Here is a 15,185-nt window from a genome sequence, read left to right on the forward strand (position 1 = left end):
ACAGGCAAGTTAGGTCTACCGGAACTGTAAAAAAGCACCAACCATAGTTGAATCTCAACCTTATAGTAAGCTTGGTATAGCTATCGGAATGAATTTGTCCAATCGTCTGGCCATCTATAAGGTGAAGAGCAATACACTTTTGCAGACAAAGTAAGTGGAGGTACCAGGGGTTGGAGCGTGGCGTGGCATGCTATTGGATCGATATGGTTGCGATCGCGGGCTGCGTGAGCCTTTTTGGCGTTAATCCAACGACGGCATACCCAATCAGAAAATTCTCTGTACCTGCCCAATCCGCTCTAGACCTTGGTCTCCGACTGTATCACATCCATACCCAAAGTGCCAAGCTCACGCAAGGTACATTAGCTATGTACTGGACGTGGGAAGGCTCTCAAAATAATGCATAGGATAGATGGGTAAGTACATAGGTTGAAGACGCAAGTATGCCCTCAAGTAAGATTTTATAAGCTGGCCTGCCCGGTAATCAATCAATCGAATCAAGTAGGGGGCGGCTACGCAAAAGTAGCGACTGGTGGTTGGGCTCCAGCTACTGACCACTCGGCGGCTAATTGTGCGGTAATGTGTGGGGCTGCTGACCGCAGCTTCGTAGTGGTGGGTGTTCCTGATGCAGGTGAAGGCCACCGATACTTTCCTCATGATAGCTTAGCTGTGCTGTGGGCATCCAACGGGCGGCTCTAGAGCCGAATTCCTCATAGCACCGACGAACCATTTTGCAATGCGATTTCGATTACCAGGGCTGATCACAAACTTCTGGCTTACTGCTGCTTTGTCTCTGGTTTGATCCTTTTATATCCTTGCAACGGAGTAAATCGCACCGTACGGTTGTGGCATAATAGCCGTTGAAGAAAGTACGTTGTCCCGCTGGTCATTGACCCCTCCTTGTAGTGACCTTTATTCACCAGACCCCTGTCGCTTCGCTACCTCCACCACCTTACCTCACCTTACCTGCTGGGCATCGAACCGTGCCTTACCTTTCCGCCAAAGCCAGATGTCCATTCAACGGCGCATATGACGAGTGATAATGTATCATCTAGGGTTCTTCTGACCTTAAAATCATTAGATTCAATATTTAAATCAAGCGGCAATCAACGACAAGCCGAATCTCGACGCTAGCTTTGAAGAGAAGAGATATCCGGCTGGCAGCCTAATCTACCGAGTGACGTACAGTCACATCAGGCAGGCACGCGCCCGTCCTGCCCATCAACGGACCTTCCCGGTACCTCCATTTCACATCAAATCCACGATCATCGGGCCTCCATTGCCCTCAGCTACGGCTGTCCAGCTCCGAGAAGTAAACTTTTTGGACTTGGGGGAACAGCTGCGGCAACAGACGGGTCCCGTTATAGCCCGGGCGCAAACCGAGACCTCAACACCGCAGCCATGGCTCAGACACCCATGTTGTCCGTGCCGCTCAAGGCCACCAGCGAGATCGATTGGGTTGCGCCCTTGAAGCACTACATACAGAATACATATGGAGACGATGCCGAGCGGTATGCCGAGGAGTGCGCGACGCTTAACCGCCTGCGTCAGGACATGAGGGGCGCCGGCAAGGACAGCACCGCTGGGAGGGATCTTTTGTATCGTTACTATGGACAGTTGGAGCTGCTCGACCTCAGGTTTCCTGTCGACGAGCAGCACATCAAGATCTCATTCACATGGTCAGTGATGGAGCATTCCATTGCCCGGGTCTGCTAGGCGGCCTCGGCATTGCCATGTAGCTGAAGTAAGGTTCCGCAGAACCTCACTTGCTGACTTGCACGTTTCTCTTGATAGGTTTGATGCCTTCACACACAAGTCGACATCACAACACTCGCTGGCCTTTGAGAAGGCCTCCATCATATTTAACATATCGGCAGTACTGTCTTGCCACGCTGCCCACCAGGCCCGATCCGAAGAGTCCGGCCTCAAGACTGCGTACCATTCCTTCCAGGCGTCCGCTGGCATGTTTACCTACATAAATGAAAACTTTTTGCATGCGCCATCCTCGGATCTTAGTCGCGATACTGTCAAGGCGTTGATTTCCATCATGCTAGGACAGGCGCAGGAGGTCTTTCTTGAGAAACAGATTACGGACCAGAAGAAAGTTGGCTTGTTGGCTAAGCTTGCTAGCCAGGCGTACTCGCTATACTCTCAGGCGACAGAAGGGGTCCAGGAAAACGTCAACAAGGCAATCTTTGAGAAAGTCTGGTTGACCTTTATCCAGGTAAGTCTCTAACAATGTTTAGAAACTGGGAGCACTCCACTTTTCTCGGAGCGATGTTGCATACATACCACCAGGGCACTCATGTGACAATCCCCATGTACTGACATTTGTCCATAGATCAAAAGTTCGTTGATGAATGCCATGGCGCAGTACTACCAGGCACTAGCAGACGATGACGCAAACGCACATGGCGTAGCCGTTGCGCGCCTGCAGGTTGCCGAGAGTGCAGCCAAGGCAGCCTGTCGACTTGCAGGTGGCTTTCCGAGCACTGTACCACCTAATTCGAACCTTGGGAGTGATACAGGACCACTGCTCTCTGAAATTGCGAACCGACAGCTTTCCACCATCCAGGACAAACTCAAGGAATTGGCCAAGGACAATGATTACATCTACCATCAAACTGTGCCGGCGGAAGCTAGTTTGGCAGCTGTCCCTAAGCTTCCGGCCGCGAAGCCCATTCCCGTTAGCGAGCTTTACGCGGGACAGGACATCCAGCGGATCACTGGGCCCGATCTGTTTGCCAAGATTGTGCCGTTCGCCGTGACAGAATCTGCAAGCTTATACGACGAAGAGAAAGCCAAGCTTGTGCGGGCGGAGACGGAGAGGGTTGATCTAGCCAACAGTGAGATGGCGGCCAGTTTGGACTATTTGAAGCTACCAGGTGCACTCGAGGTGCTGAAGGGCGGTTTCGATCAAGATGTGTCTCCCGATGAGGATTTCCGGACTTGGTGTGTTGATGTGGCCGACCACGAGGACCCGCATGCCATATTCGAGGCGCTTTCCAGGGACAAGGAACATATCAAAGGGATCTTGGATCGTAGTTCCAAGCAGTTGGATATGGAGGCACATGTGTGCGAGAAGATGCGGTCCAAGTACCAAGCAGATTGGACCCAGCAGCCAAGTTCAAGGCTGACCACCACATTGACCGGGGACATTCGGAACTACAGAGAGGCGCTCGAGGAAGCGGCCAAGAGCGACGCTCAACTCATGGCAAAACTTCGTCAGAACTCTGCCGAGATTGAGGCTATGCGCACGGCAGCCCAACACGGGGAGATCGATGCCCTGTTCCAAAAGGCGTTGAGCCGGGGGCGGGGAAGCACAAGCAACACCAACAGCCCCGGTGGTGTCGAACAGAACCTGCTAGATGCCGACTTTGATGATGGTAAACCAAGCGTGGTGGACCAAATCAACAAGGTTGAAGAGATACTGAAGAAGTTGAGCCAGCTGAAGAGGGAGAGGAATCATGTTTTGAAGGATCTTAAGGATAAGGTACTTACCCAACCATGCATCAGATGCAGATTGCCATTGTGCGCAAAAAGCTTGAACGGGTTGCTAATGAATCATCCTGAAAAAGGCGCACAACGACGACATCTCTCAAATACTTATCTTGAACAAAAAGTCAATAGCAAACTACGAGCAACAGCTTTTCCAGTCGGAGCTTGAGAAGTTCAGGCCAATGCAGACACGTTTAGTCCAGGCTGGTCATAAACAGTCGGCACTTATGAAGGAGTTGACGGCTACTTTCAACAGTCTTTTGCAGGACAAAAGGGTCAAGGCCGAACAGAGCAAATACGAGTCGATACAGCGGCAAAGGAGCGCTGTCATCAACAAGTACAAGCGTGCATACCAGGAGTTCTTGGATCTCGAGGCGGGACTGCAGGGTGCAAAGACCTGGTACACGGAGATGAGGGAGACGGTGGAGAGTTTGGAGAAGAACGTGGAGACTTTTGTTAACAACAGGCGGTCCGAGGGCGCACAACTGCTCAACCAAATAGAACAAGAAAGGGCAGCAAACAAGAACTCGCACGCCGAGCTCGAACGCGAAAGGATGAGGGAACTGATGGAGCGCATGAACGTCGAGGGTCAACAGACGCCCGCCTCACCGCCGAAACAATCAACGGGTTCAAGCCGGCCCATTCCGGCGCCGTTGTTCCCCTCGGGTGGTGCCCCGACATATCCTCAGATGAATTTCCAAGGACAGTATCAGCTGCCTCGGTCACCACCCCCAGGACAAAGCAACATGCCGCAGTCGTATATGCAGCCACAGTATCCGCAGCAGCAACAGCAGAATGCGCACAACCAGTACGCCACCTACAACCCGAGCGCGCATGGGCGCATGCCTGGTCCGGCTTCACCTGCCCCGACGCAGACGACCTTTGGGATGAATGCAATGCGGCCGGGACCTACCTCTCCACCACCGAATCAGACAAGCTTTGGAATGAATGCAATGCGACAAGGCCCTGCTTCTCCGCCCCCAACTCAGACATCCTTCCAACAGCCGCCAAGCCGACCATTCAGCAACACTTACGGCAACCCGAACGCACCGCCTACGCCTAACCAGCAGCAGAGCTTTGGCGCAGGAGCCGGATTTGTGCCTCCACCTCCACCAGGGCCACCGCCTTTGGGGCCACAACAAACGTATCACGTTGGTGCCTCGGATTACTATAGCCAGCAACAACCGGGCAGCCGGCCACACTCTACCCAGAACACTCAGCAACAGCACCATCAGCCGCCGCCGCAGCAGCAGCAGCAGCAGCAGGCAGCGGATCCGTGGGCGGGACTTAATGCTTGGAAATGATTTGCAGTACATGCGCACGCTTGAAGGTTTGGATCGCGGTCACTGGGATGGTCGAATGAGAACATTATGGGTGGGGCTGCAGTTTGTATTGTGAAGGTTTACCAGATACGGATGAGGAGTTGTTATTGGTACCTAGACAGGATGGATAAATATGAAAGAAATAAGTAAGAACGGGCTGTCTGTCAGTAGATTTGAAAGTGCTCATGATAGAAGATAAGCCAAAAACCATAGTTTGATTTGTATTGGACAACTCCCTACTTGCCTTGGGTACATTGTGTCAGGCACATAGGTAGGTAGGTAGGTACCTGTGTCCAAAGCCAAAGATCAAGCGTATCAGGGGGTGGCTTTCGGGGTTAGGGTACGGAAACCATCAAACTGCACGCTTGGTGGGGCCGCTCAGAATACCGCAGCTAACCAGGACACAGACGGACGTCGGATCTGTGACGACAGCCATTACCAAAGTCGCCAACCACGGCAAGCACTCCCCCGGTCTGGTCTGCACTCGCAATGCCACCGTGAAGATGCTGTCGTTTATTTTGATTCAAAACCGCCAGTGAGTATGACACCAAGAGCTGTGCTAGGTGCGATATGCACACAAGTTCTGGTTCATTTCGAACCGCTAACCGGCCCAACCTGGATTGTTACAGGGGCAAGACCCGACTTGCGAAATGGTACGCTCCGTACAGCGATGAGGAGAAGATAAAGCTCAAGGGCGAGGTGAGGCGACTGTCTTTCTATTGGCTCCCATTCCTTCCGCGCCCCGAGAGCGACACTTTTTATTTCTATTTTATCTAAATCGCCCTCCTACAAAACAGGTCCACCGCCTCGTGGCGCCGCGCGACCAAAAGTATCAATCCAACTTTGTCGAGTTCCGCAACAACAAGCTTGTGTACCGGCGGTACGCGGGGCTCTTCTTTTGCGCGTGCGTGGATACAAACGACAACGAGCTCGCCTTCCTCGAGGCCATCCACTTCTTCGTCGAGGTGCTCGACGCATTCTTTGGCAACGTGTGCGAGCTCGACCTGGTCTTCAACTTTTACAAGGTCTACGCTATCCTAGACGAGGTTTTCTTGGCTGGCGAGATTGAGGAGACGAGCAAGACGGTCGTGCTCACGAGGTTGGAGCATCTGGACAAGTTGGAGTGAAGGAGGAGGGTTGAAAGGGGTGTCGGGTGTCGGGTTGGATACTCGCGGTTCATGGTTGATTTGACACGGCAGGTTCGGAATATGGCGTGCGTCATGTCGAGAGCAAGTCGATACCTATCCTGCGGACGATCAGTGTACGGAGTTTTGCCCTGGCCAAATAGGGATATGGTCAGTTTGGCGTGTAGTCAATTCTGCCACCGACCATCCCAAACAACGGCCTGCGTAGTCACTGGTCGCACTAATCTTTCTTTTCCTATACGCATGCACAAGTATGAATCTATGCCATGGGCAAGATAGGCGGCAAACAGGTCGGTAATCGGCCTGCGTAACCGAGCAGGCAGCTGTGTAGTGGATCTGATGTTGAACTGGTCGAAAACGGCAACTCTGCAAAAAAGATCAGCTGCCTCTCAAGCTTGCCCCAAGATATAAGTTACCCAGGTATTTTCCTCCGCCAGAAAACCAAAGAAGGGTTTCCTTAATCAATCAACCACAAGTTTTATGAATGGCACCCAGATCCTTGGAGCCTCGGGCCTAGTAACCATGCTCAAACGCATCAAGGACGGATAATCCGAGCTCTCGAGGCTCCCGGGACCTGCTCCTTTTTATCCCACAGATCCAAGGCGCGCGTCCTCTTGGTGTAGTTGACCCACGGGTTGCTGAGACCACATCGCCAAATGAGGCCACGGGCTGCGGCCGAGTAAGAATCCAAAGGGTGTCTCGTACCGATCAGGGGCTCGATGATTGGCGCATCCTGAGGTCCCAGGCTATTTGACTCACTGGCAGCCTCGCGGTCAAACTCGGCTGCGATGTACTGCTTCACAGACTCCAGTATACGGTCCGTATTGGTGACCGTCTCGTCGGGTTGTTGCGGCTGGCGACTTCTCAGAGCTATGCTCATATGCAGAACGCCTGCCTGCTGATCGGGTGAACCCAGTGATTCACACCAGTCGTTCATGGGATAGGTGTGGGACGGCGATACCGCAGTACTGCGTCTGGCTTCTTCATGCTTTGACGTATGGTCTGCGTATTCGCTGAAGGTATGCGTCTTGGCCATCTGGGTGAATGATGGCTGTTTGAAGCGTCGAGGCTGGCCATTCGTTGTAGACTTCATCCTCCGCGCCCGGTCTGCGTTGATCAGACCATAGTCCGCCTCCCAGTCTGGAGGACCTTCGTCTTTGACATCATCGGTATCTGGAAGGTGCTGAGGCGACGTGCATCTCGAGTGGTTCATGATTGACCTATCCCTCCTGCGAGACAGAGTTCGGCCTTTTCTGACCCTGATGCGCGGGCTCCGGGAGCGAGAGCGTTCCCCGGTCTGATCCAGGTTACGTTCGTGGCCGCGGACGCGGCTACGGCCACGATCACCCCGGCGAGAGAAATTATCCTCCCCTTTGGAGGATGTGTTTGAGGAGAGTCTGAATTTATGCCGCTCCATCCTGCTTTCCCGGCGGTGATCCTTTGTGGACACTCCCGCAAGGATACGCTGCTGGTTGATCGAGTTGGGATCCGTGTTCTTGGGGCAGAGGGTCTTCAAATGTTTGCCTACCGCACCACAAAGGGGGCATTGCAGTCTGGGTGGGACTGCATCAAATGAAGGGTCCAAGTTTGTCGGGCACTGCGGGAGCCAGTGGCCTGATCCATGGAGATGAGTTTCTGTCAGCTTTATAGTGATGGCGATATAGTACGGCTCTGGAAAGGCCCTACCGGGAACGTTGCATCGTTTGCACACGTATGTATCACTAGGCTTCCTCGCGCTTGTGGAACTAGCCGAATCCATTATCTAGATATGATAATATGTCCCTCAGTCTGCTCTCACTTCCGAGCGTAAATGGTGTCTTTTGTTTGCGATAAGGATCTAGATTGCTGGATCAAGCCGGATGGAAGAAAGCCTCAAGTTTATTCGGAAGACAATTTAAAAAGGTTGAAGGCAAACTCGTTTTCTCAAGCAGGCCAGAAAGAGCTCGGTTGACGGAAATGTATTCCTGTTCGCTGGCCGGGAACTAGCTCGAAGCAGGTTTTGGTTTGCCTTTTTTTGGGCTCTCCGGTGTTTCCAAAGTGAATCTTATGGCTTTCTGAAGCAGAAAGGTATCAAGGTACCTAACAAACGCAAAGGCGCAGCTGCCACCTCTACTACTGCTGATCTTCTAAATGGCGAATAATAACAATGGGAAGCCGGTTATGAATAGAAGACAAGCCGCTGTCAAACCCAAGCAGGATTCGGGAAATGGGTATATTGCGTATCATCGACTTGCCAATGGAGCTCCTCTGCGAACATGCGGACTGCTTGCTTGTTTATTTACCCTCAATGTATAATTTCCAGTATCGGTTACAGTTTTGTATACAATTCAAGTCCCAACAAGAATAGGCATGATATTCGTCGACTTAAAACACCTGAAAACAGAGTGAACACGTTTAGGTCCCAGCTTCGGCCTTGTATAGTGAAGATATTTGGCAAGCGCCCGGTATGCGCGCAGATCGTTCCTAGCAATAGCTCACGTCTGCCCTATATCCATGTGCATTTCCTTCCTAGAAGAACTACTTTGTTTTAAAGACCGGCGAAGTGGTTCTGGCTCATAAAGAAGGCCAAATCAGAAATAGAGCGCATCGAATGATTGAAACCCAACAAGGCGCAAGATCCCAGGTAACAACATGATTAATTCGCAGTGTAGCAAACCCCAGGAAAGACATGTCAATTACAATAATTTCTTGGCTCCGCCCTGTTCTCAGCTCGGCTTGTTGCAGTGGTTGTGGTGGTGGGCGCTGAATAATCGATGGCTAAGACTGAGGCGGAGCCTGTCTTGAAGCTAACCACATATGACAACTTGATATACGAGCGCTACTGTGTAATTCTGGGTCTGCTTTACCTACCTTACCCAGTGAGGATGAAATTACTGTAAATCTCCCCAAATCACCGGGATATTTATGGAAAGGCTTAGCAGAGTCGTATATCTCGCTTGCAACAACCAAGAAAATAAAACAACAACATAGACATATAAGCGTCATTGTTCACTCGATTTTACAGAAATGTCTTCACCACATGACAAAACAAGCACTTTGGATTTAATTAGAGCCTCGAAAACCTATTACAGAAACACTCGCTATCTTCACTTGAGTGTGCCAGTTCGTTAGCCATCATCCCCTAAAAATGGGCGCCTGGAAGATCCTCACAACCCTCATGCTACTGGGCCTCGGCGGCCAGGTAAATGCAAAACCATCTTTTAAAAACAACGGAACACTGGACGGATGGGATGGTCAGAGCCTTGAAAAGGGTACTCAGGGAACCATCACGGAATCAACATCGTCCGTGTTCAATGGCGATACCTCGTTGAAAATGACCCAGACTTATCTTCCCGACTACACGGGACGATACCACGCCGAGGTTGGTGCTGTTACTTGACAATATCCTATTGATATCAGTAGCACGTCCACAGACTCCTTACTGACCATTCTCCCCCACACAGGTATACAAGAAAGACGGCTACGTCCCCGGCGACAGCAAATTTTACGGCTTCGCGTTTCGCCTCGAAGAGAAATGGCAGTTCGACAAGCAGTCGTTCAACCTAGCCCAGTTCATCGCCGACTTCACGGGCGACTCCAAGGGGTGCGACGACTGGATGCCCAGCACCATGGTATGGATGGTGGGCGATCAGCTCAAGACGCGCACCAAGACGGGCGACATCTGCAACCAAAAGACCACCAGCTTCGACGCCGGCAAGGTAAAGGCCGGCTTCTGGCACACCGTCGTGCTCGAGGCCGCCTGGCACGCCGACGACAAGGGCCTGCTGCGCATGTGGCTGGACGGGAACCCCGTGCTCAACAAGACGGGTGTGCCGACCACCATTGAGGACACGAAGAAGAGGGCTTTTAGCTTCCGTGTGGGACTGTATGCGAATGGGTGAGTTGTAACTAGCCCCCTTTCCAAAACTGATACTCAAGATGCCCCAGTCAAAAGGTTCACAGACAAGAATGGAAAGCTAACACCCAGACCTAAACAGATGGCACGACGATAAGAAGCTGGTCGGCAACCAGAAAACACGTCAAGTTTGGTACGACGAGATCGCCATGGGTGATACTTACGAGGACGTCGAGCCTCGGCCAGACAAGAATGCAGTGCAAATGACCCCCGCTGCTGCTAAGAGAGACGGCGGTGTGGTGTATTTCTAGGTCGAAAACTGCCCACGACAAGGTTGGCGTTTGAAAAAGGACACATCCAAATTTCACTGCTTACTTTACCTACCTGGTGTAGTTCTTTTACCTATATACCTGCTTTGTTTATTTATTTACATGTTATTTTCGTGCCTGTGTACTTGCTTATCTGACTAGATGCCTACATAGAATGAGGGACGAGGGTGGGATACAGGTGTTAGCCTTGAAAATCTACGCGCCTGTGTCATCTTTTCAATGCGGCAAACCTCTTTGCAAGGTCGTCCACGTTGGGTATACCGTCTCTGATGTCGCCACTGGGCTTGCTTGCACCACCTGCCGTCGGCTTCTTGGCAAGGCCGGCATCTACCATCTTCTTGCTCGGCTTGAGCTCCATCTTGTTGAGCGTAACCTTGGGCCGGATGTTTTCTGTAGAGGGGCTGGGAGGGCTGACTTGGAGGGGTTGTACGGCTGATTTTGGTGGCGCGGCCTTGTCCGCATCAGCAGCAGCAGCAGCAACAGCAGCATCACCGTCAGCCTTTTGCGCCTGGCCACCACCACCTTCACCCGCATCGTCGACAAACTTGGGCTCGTCTTCTTCCTCCTCCTCCTCATCCTGCTCCTGCTCTACCCTCCTCGGCCAGTTAACGCCATACGCCCTCGCAATCTCCTCGAGGTATCCCGCCACCAGCTCCTCGCGCGGCGGCGTGACGCTCAGCTTCTTGACCACCTTCTCCGACACCTTGCCGTCCGAGTTGTTGGTGGCGACCAGGACGAACTCCTTGCCGAACTTGTCGCCCAGGAGCTGCCGGACGGCCTGCAGCTCCTTGATCTCGGTCTTGCCGGCGGCGTAGATGACGCTCTTGGCGGCCTCCTCGAGACCCGGGTCGCAGGTTGGGGCGTCGAGCAGGCCGGCGCGCGCCAGGAGCAGCTCGCAGTAAAGCTCGAGCATCTCGTACAGCTCCACCTGTATGTCGGACCGAATGATATTTTCGACCCGGATGCGGGCCGAGTCGATCTTGCCCTGGTCTAGTAGCTGCGCCATGGCCCGTCGTTGGACCTTGGACGCCGCCTCATCCCGCTGCTGGACCATGCGTAGCCTCGCGATTGACAGCTTCAGCTGCACCTTGATTTTGGTCTGTAGAGTAGGGCAGGGGTGGTTTTGGGGGTCAGTTTTCTGGATGTGACGGGGTTGAAGGCTGATAAGGCATTAAGAGTGGAAATGCGGGCGGGGGCATTTTGCTCACGATGATTGACGCGGACGGCGCCATGGTGATTTGTTGTTCGTTGCAATAGAATTCGGATGTTGTAGTGGTTATCTTGGAGAACTCAGTATCCCAGGGGAGATGAATTTTGGTGTTTTGCGTAGACTATATCAGTCAATAAATAGGTCATTCGATCAGGTATTCAAACTGTCGCAAAACGAGAGAGGTTTAGGCAAGGTGAGGTGACTTGACGGTGGAATCCGGGGACAAGCTCCAGGCAGGTGACGACACTGTGGAGGGGTTCGCAAGACTAGGTACCTATTTGAATGCAAGGATGGGGGAACAAAACCCAACTCCATTCTTGACCCACCTTTTTACCCCAACTGAAAGCTGGAGCCAACCTGCAGCATGCGAGCATGTGAGGCGCTTTCCGCTCGCGGAGTTGCTTCAATCGGCCATTTGATTATTTGTTGTTATTAACCATGTCAGTTTATCTACCAGCCATCGATCGCACTTGACTTTGCCAACACCATCCCCCAAGGTAAACAAGCGAAAACAATCATATAGTCGCGCTCCATCGTACATAGTCAACATTCCAAGCGACACCCACATAATAAAGACATACCATCTCTCCACTCGATCGATCATGGCAGACAAAGATGGAAAGCAGTACAAATACCGCCAGGAGATCCAGCAGATGATGTACGTCTCTGGGGAGACTGGCGAACCATCTGTCGAAACCACGGGCATGATCGAGGAGATTGTGCGCCAGCAGGTCATAGAGATCCTGCGCAACTGTACCGAGCTGGCCGCCCGTCGCGGCTCGCGCACCATCACCATCAACGACCTCATCTTCCAGATCCGCGAGGACGCCGCCAAGGTGTCCCGGCTGAGGACATTCCTGTCGTGGAAGGACGTACGTAAGAACGTCAAGGACTCTGACGACAAGGGTGCCGACGCCGACATAGGTGCCGGCGAGGATCCCGTGGGAGGCGTAGTTGCCGGCCCCGTTGACGACGCCGCCAAGAAGAACAAAAAATCAAAGGTCGGCCTGCCCTGGGAGCCCTCGTCCTTCTACAGCCAGGAAGTTCCCGAACGCGACGACGAGGAGGACGAAGAGGAGGAGGAGATGAACCACATCACCCTCCAGCGTCTACGGAAAGCCGATGAGCGCACCAAGGTCATGACGCGCGAGGAGTACGTCACGTGGTCCGAGTACCGACAAGCATCCTTCACTTACCGCAAGGGAAAGCGATTCAGAGAGTGGGCGGGCTTCGGTATAGTCACGGACGGACGCCCGTCGGACGACATAGTCGACATTCTCGGTTTCTTGACCTTTGAAATGGTCCAGATGCTGACCGAAGAGGCCCTCAAGCTCAAGGAGCAGGAAGACTTGTGGAAGGAGCGCACGGGTGGCGGTGAAAAAACGAGCAAGCAGCCCAAGATCGCTGCGCATGGTCTCTTCCTGCCACCTAGTGAGGGCCGGACTCCAGTCGAAGCCCGTCATGTCCAAGAGGCATTCAGGCGCATGCAGGGCCGCCCCAAGAAGTCGCGTGCCATGCTCAATGGTACAAGGCTGGCACAACACACGGCTCTCAAGCTGGTGAGTAGGAAACAGTCACAATCTTTGTCCGTTCATGGCAATTTTCTAACCCTGTGTATTTGTGTTTACCCAGTTCTAAACTATGTTTGCAATTTTTGTTGTTGCAAGGCAGACCTATTATCTTCGGGGGTACCATTACAGAGCGTTTCTTGGATTTCGGTACTGCTAGGCATATACATGTGCGCAATGTGGCATTTTTGCAGCCGAAATTCAAGTTTGCCCCTCTTGACCAAATTATCCGCCTCTGTCAGCACCGCTGTTGGAAAGAAATCATGTTACCCAGGTATCGAAGATGCCCGGCAAGTCACTATAAGCCTTGACAAATTCTTGGAAAGAAACCCGATTTTATTGTATGGTTACTCGCATCACCCAATCTTAATGCATCCTTTTTACATCCGACATGATCCATGGTCTAGTCTAGCACTTGATTCTCCAGTACAACTCCTGCAATGCAACCAACATGTTATAACACATAACCTTTGGGATCTAGGCCCAGTCTCTTGGAGTACTCATCAAGCCTTGTCGGCACGCGCACACCATTCCACGTTTCGAATCCCTGGTTGTCGGTGCCCAAGGAGGGCATGCCAATCTGCTCAATAGCAAAACTGGCAGCCACGCTCGCCCATACCGCAGCATCCTCGACTGCCTTGCCGCGAGCAAGCGCAACCGTGAGCCCACCCAGGAACGTATTGCCACCTCCCGTGGGGTCGACAATTCTGCCCGCGGCAGCATCCTTGGGCTGAAAAAATGCGGGCAGCCAGCGGTCCACGCCTGGATCGACCTCGGGCTCGGCATCTTCGCCCTCGTCTTCCGTCTCATCATCGCCGTCACGCGCTATCCGACCGTCATCGGTCCTCATCATGCTCGAGAACAAAGCCTCAAAGTCGACACCGGCCTGCAAATCCCGCCCGTGAACTTTGACAACCTTTGCGCAGCCGTCATCACCACTACCGCTCCCCTTGTTGCTCCCCCGACTCCGCCGCGGCCCACCGCCACCGCGCGTCACAAAACACCCACTCGGCCCGGCCCGGACCACCATGGCGACGCGGGCCATCGGCATGCTCTCCATCAGCTGGACGCAGGAGCGCTCGACCGCGTCGGTGTCCACCTCGCCGTCTGGAGTGAGGCCCGCGCCTGGACCCGAATCGCCCATCAGGGACGCGAGCTCCGCGTGGTTAGGGCTGCAAACATCAACGAGCGGCAGCGTCTTTGTGACCTCGATCAGCTCGTCGACGGTGCACAGGTCCGGCACGGGCTCCCAGACGATGAGGGCGCGGCGGTAAGCATCACCCATGGCGGCGCGGCGGAGCCTCCGCAGCGACTCTACGACTTCGCGGCACCGCGCCGGGCCAGAGCAGATGTGCACGGCGGCAGCGGCCAGCAGCGCCGGGTGGCAGGCGGCCAGGTCGTCGGGCGTGAGGCGCTTCTTGGGCGTGACGTAGTGGAAGGCGCGGCGGTCCGGATCGGAGGGGTCGTCATACCCGTTCCAGCCGCGGGTGGTGAGGCGCGAGGGGTCGTCGCGCAGCAGGGCCGACGTCTGCCAGCTGTTGATCTGCGACGTTACCTGCGGCGGGAAGTCGGACCCGCGGTCGACGATCCACCCGACCCGCTTGGACTGCGTCGGGGCCGGCGAAAGGAGCCGCGCGCCCAGTGCGGCATAGGTTCCGGCGCCTCCTAGTACGTTGCGGACCGGCGGCTTAGGTGGTGCGTATTCAATGTCATCTGAGGTTGGGGACGGAGCGGTGATGCTGGTTAGTCAGTTTGAGCGTTTTATGTGGGAGGGAAAGGGTGTGGTCAGCTGATGGGTAAGAAAATAGATAGGATGGAGAGATACAAAACGAGAGAAAAAAAAGAAAAAGACACATCCGACCTTACCGATGATTAGCATTCCCAAAGTCACAAAATCAATCTCTTGGTCGTCGGCTATCGTAGACGCTGTAAGCTGCCCCTCCTCCTTCTCCCGTGACTGGTCATCTTTATCCCCCATCTTTAGATCCCAAATCTCAAGCGTGCCTGTTGAAATGGCACGACGTGACAATACTTTGCGGGTATTCCCGGTGTGGTGGTGGTTGCTAGCACTAAAAGGCAGATGCTTTGGGTTGCATTGACAAACTGCAACCTTTCACTTGCATAAAATCACTATATCATTTGATGCCTGCAGACTAGGTAACTATCACATGGCTTTCAGCAAAAGAGAAAGAAAAAAAAGACAGGTAGGTGGTGTACAGGCCAACCCTGGTTGATATCGATAAACTCACCTTGCTTTTTTTTTTTTTTTTTTTTTTTTTGC

General features: G+C 53.2%; 7 protein-coding genes across 7 annotated transcripts; 4 read left to right on the top strand and 3 right to left on the bottom strand.

The window, feature by feature from the left end:
• The first annotated feature begins 680 nt into the window (after window positions 1-680).
• MGG_15323 (vacuolar protein-sorting protein bro-1) lies at window positions 681-5,048 on the top strand. The gene is made up of 5 exons (XM_003714714.1): window positions 681-866; window positions 921-1,676; window positions 1,792-2,221; window positions 2,339-3,490; window positions 3,576-5,048. Exons 2-5 carry the CDS (start codon window positions 1,399-1,401, stop codon window positions 4,797-4,799), a joined length of 3,084 nt encoding a protein of 1,027 aa, XP_003714762.1. The 5' UTR covers window positions 681-866; window positions 921-1,398; the 3' UTR covers window positions 4,800-5,048.
• A 55-nt stretch (window positions 5,049-5,103) lies between these two features.
• On the top strand, window positions 5,104-6,569 carry MGG_01762 (AP-2 complex subunit sigma). Its single transcript, XM_003714715.1, has 4 exons — window positions 5,104-5,157; window positions 5,225-5,352; window positions 5,447-5,516; window positions 5,615-6,569. Exons 2-4 carry the CDS (start codon window positions 5,321-5,323, stop codon window positions 5,942-5,944), a joined length of 432 nt encoding a protein of 143 aa, XP_003714763.1. The 5' UTR covers window positions 5,104-5,157; window positions 5,225-5,320; the 3' UTR covers window positions 5,945-6,569.
• MGG_01763 (uncharacterized protein) lies at window positions 6,498-7,721 on the bottom strand (the record flags this gene model as incomplete). Its single annotated transcript, XM_003714716.1, has 2 exons — window positions 6,498-7,576; window positions 7,649-7,721. The coding sequence occupies 2 exons, from the start codon at window positions 7,719-7,721 to the stop codon at window positions 6,498-6,500; spliced, it is 1,152 nt and encodes a 383-aa protein (XP_003714764.1).
• Window positions 7,722-8,830: 1,109 nt separating this feature from the next.
• Window positions 8,831-10,435, top strand: MGG_01764 (uncharacterized protein). Its single transcript, XM_003714717.1, has 3 exons — window positions 8,831-9,323; window positions 9,406-9,839; window positions 9,940-10,435. Exons 1-3 carry the CDS (start codon window positions 9,090-9,092, stop codon window positions 10,106-10,108), a joined length of 837 nt encoding a protein of 278 aa, XP_003714765.1. The 5' UTR covers window positions 8,831-9,089; the 3' UTR covers window positions 10,109-10,435.
• MGG_01765 (uncharacterized protein) lies at window positions 10,154-11,574 on the bottom strand. Its single transcript, XM_003714718.1, has 2 exons — window positions 11,335-11,574; window positions 10,154-11,225 (listed from the first exon to the last, which is right to left on the bottom strand). The coding sequence occupies exons 1-2, from the start codon at window positions 11,356-11,358 to the stop codon at window positions 10,335-10,337; spliced, it is 915 nt and encodes a 304-aa protein (XP_003714766.1). The 5' UTR covers window positions 11,359-11,574; the 3' UTR covers window positions 10,154-10,334.
• A 112-nt stretch (window positions 11,575-11,686) lies between these two features.
• Window positions 11,687-13,296, top strand: MGG_01766 (spt3). Its single transcript, XM_003714719.1, has 2 exons — window positions 11,687-12,895; window positions 12,969-13,296. Exons 1-2 carry the CDS (start codon window positions 11,939-11,941, stop codon window positions 12,972-12,974), a joined length of 963 nt encoding a protein of 320 aa, XP_003714767.1. The 5' UTR covers window positions 11,687-11,938; the 3' UTR covers window positions 12,975-13,296.
• On the bottom strand, window positions 13,220-15,134 carry MGG_01767 (uncharacterized protein). The gene is made up of 2 exons (XM_003714720.1): window positions 14,771-15,134; window positions 13,220-14,617 (listed from the first exon to the last, which is right to left on the bottom strand). Exons 1-2 carry the CDS (start codon window positions 14,880-14,882, stop codon window positions 13,359-13,361), a joined length of 1,371 nt encoding a protein of 456 aa, XP_003714768.1. The 5' UTR covers window positions 14,883-15,134; the 3' UTR covers window positions 13,220-13,358.
• Window positions 15,135-15,185: the final 51 nt, after the last annotated feature.

The sequence above is a fragment of the Pyricularia oryzae genome, chromosome 2 (assembly GCF_000002495.2).
Source record: "Pyricularia oryzae 70-15 chromosome 2, whole genome shotgun sequence".
Taxonomy (NCBI): Eukaryota; Fungi; Ascomycota; class Sordariomycetes; order Magnaporthales; family Pyriculariaceae; genus Pyricularia; species Pyricularia oryzae.

Coding starts and splice junctions, on each gene's coding strand:
- MGG_15323 (XM_003714714.1), top strand. CDS start 1,399: ATGGCTCAGACACCCATGTTGTCCGTGCCGCTCAAGGCCACCAGCGAG. Junction 2,222..2,338: donor TCTGGTTGACCTTTATCCAG/GTAAGTCTCTAA, acceptor ATTTGTCCATAG/ATCAAAAGTTCGTTGATGAA. Junction 3,491..3,575: donor TGAAGGATCTTAAGGATAAG/GTACTTACCCAA, acceptor ATCCTGAAAAAG/GCGCACAACGACGACATCTC.
- MGG_01762 (XM_003714715.1), top strand. CDS start 5,321: ATGCTGTCGTTTATTTTGATTCAAAACCGCCA. Junction 5,353..5,446: donor ATTTTGATTCAAAACCGCCA/GTGAGTATGACA, acceptor GGATTGTTACAG/GGGCAAGACCCGACTTGCGA. Junction 5,517..5,614: donor AGATAAAGCTCAAGGGCGAG/GTGAGGCGACTG, acceptor CCTACAAAACAG/GTCCACCGCCTCGTGGCGCC.
- MGG_01764 (XM_003714717.1), top strand. CDS start 9,090: ATGGGCGCCTGGAAGATCCTCACAACCCTCATGCTACTGGGCCTCGGC. Junction 9,324..9,405: donor CGGGACGATACCACGCCGAG/GTTGGTGCTGTT, acceptor TCCCCCACACAG/GTATACAAGAAAGACGGCTA. Junction 9,840..9,939: donor GTGGGACTGTATGCGAATGG/GTGAGTTGTAAC, acceptor AGACCTAAACAG/ATGGCACGACGATAAGAAGC.
- MGG_01765 (XM_003714718.1), bottom strand. CDS start 11,358: ATGGCGCCGTCCGCGTCAATCATC. Junction 11,226..11,334: donor CGCCGTCCGCGTCAATCATC/GTGAGCAAAATG, acceptor CCTACTCTACAG/ACCAAAATCAAGGTGCAGCT.
- MGG_01766 (XM_003714719.1), top strand. CDS start 11,939: ATGGCAGACAAAGATGGAAAGCAGTACAAATACCGCCAGGAGATCCAG.
- MGG_01767 (XM_003714720.1), bottom strand. CDS start 14,882: ATGGGGGATAAAGATGACCAGTCACGGGAGAAGGAGGAGGGGCAGCTT. Junction 14,618..14,770: donor TTTGGGAATGCTAATCATCG/GTAAGGTCGGAT, acceptor CCCCAACCTCAG/ATGACATTGAATACGCACCA.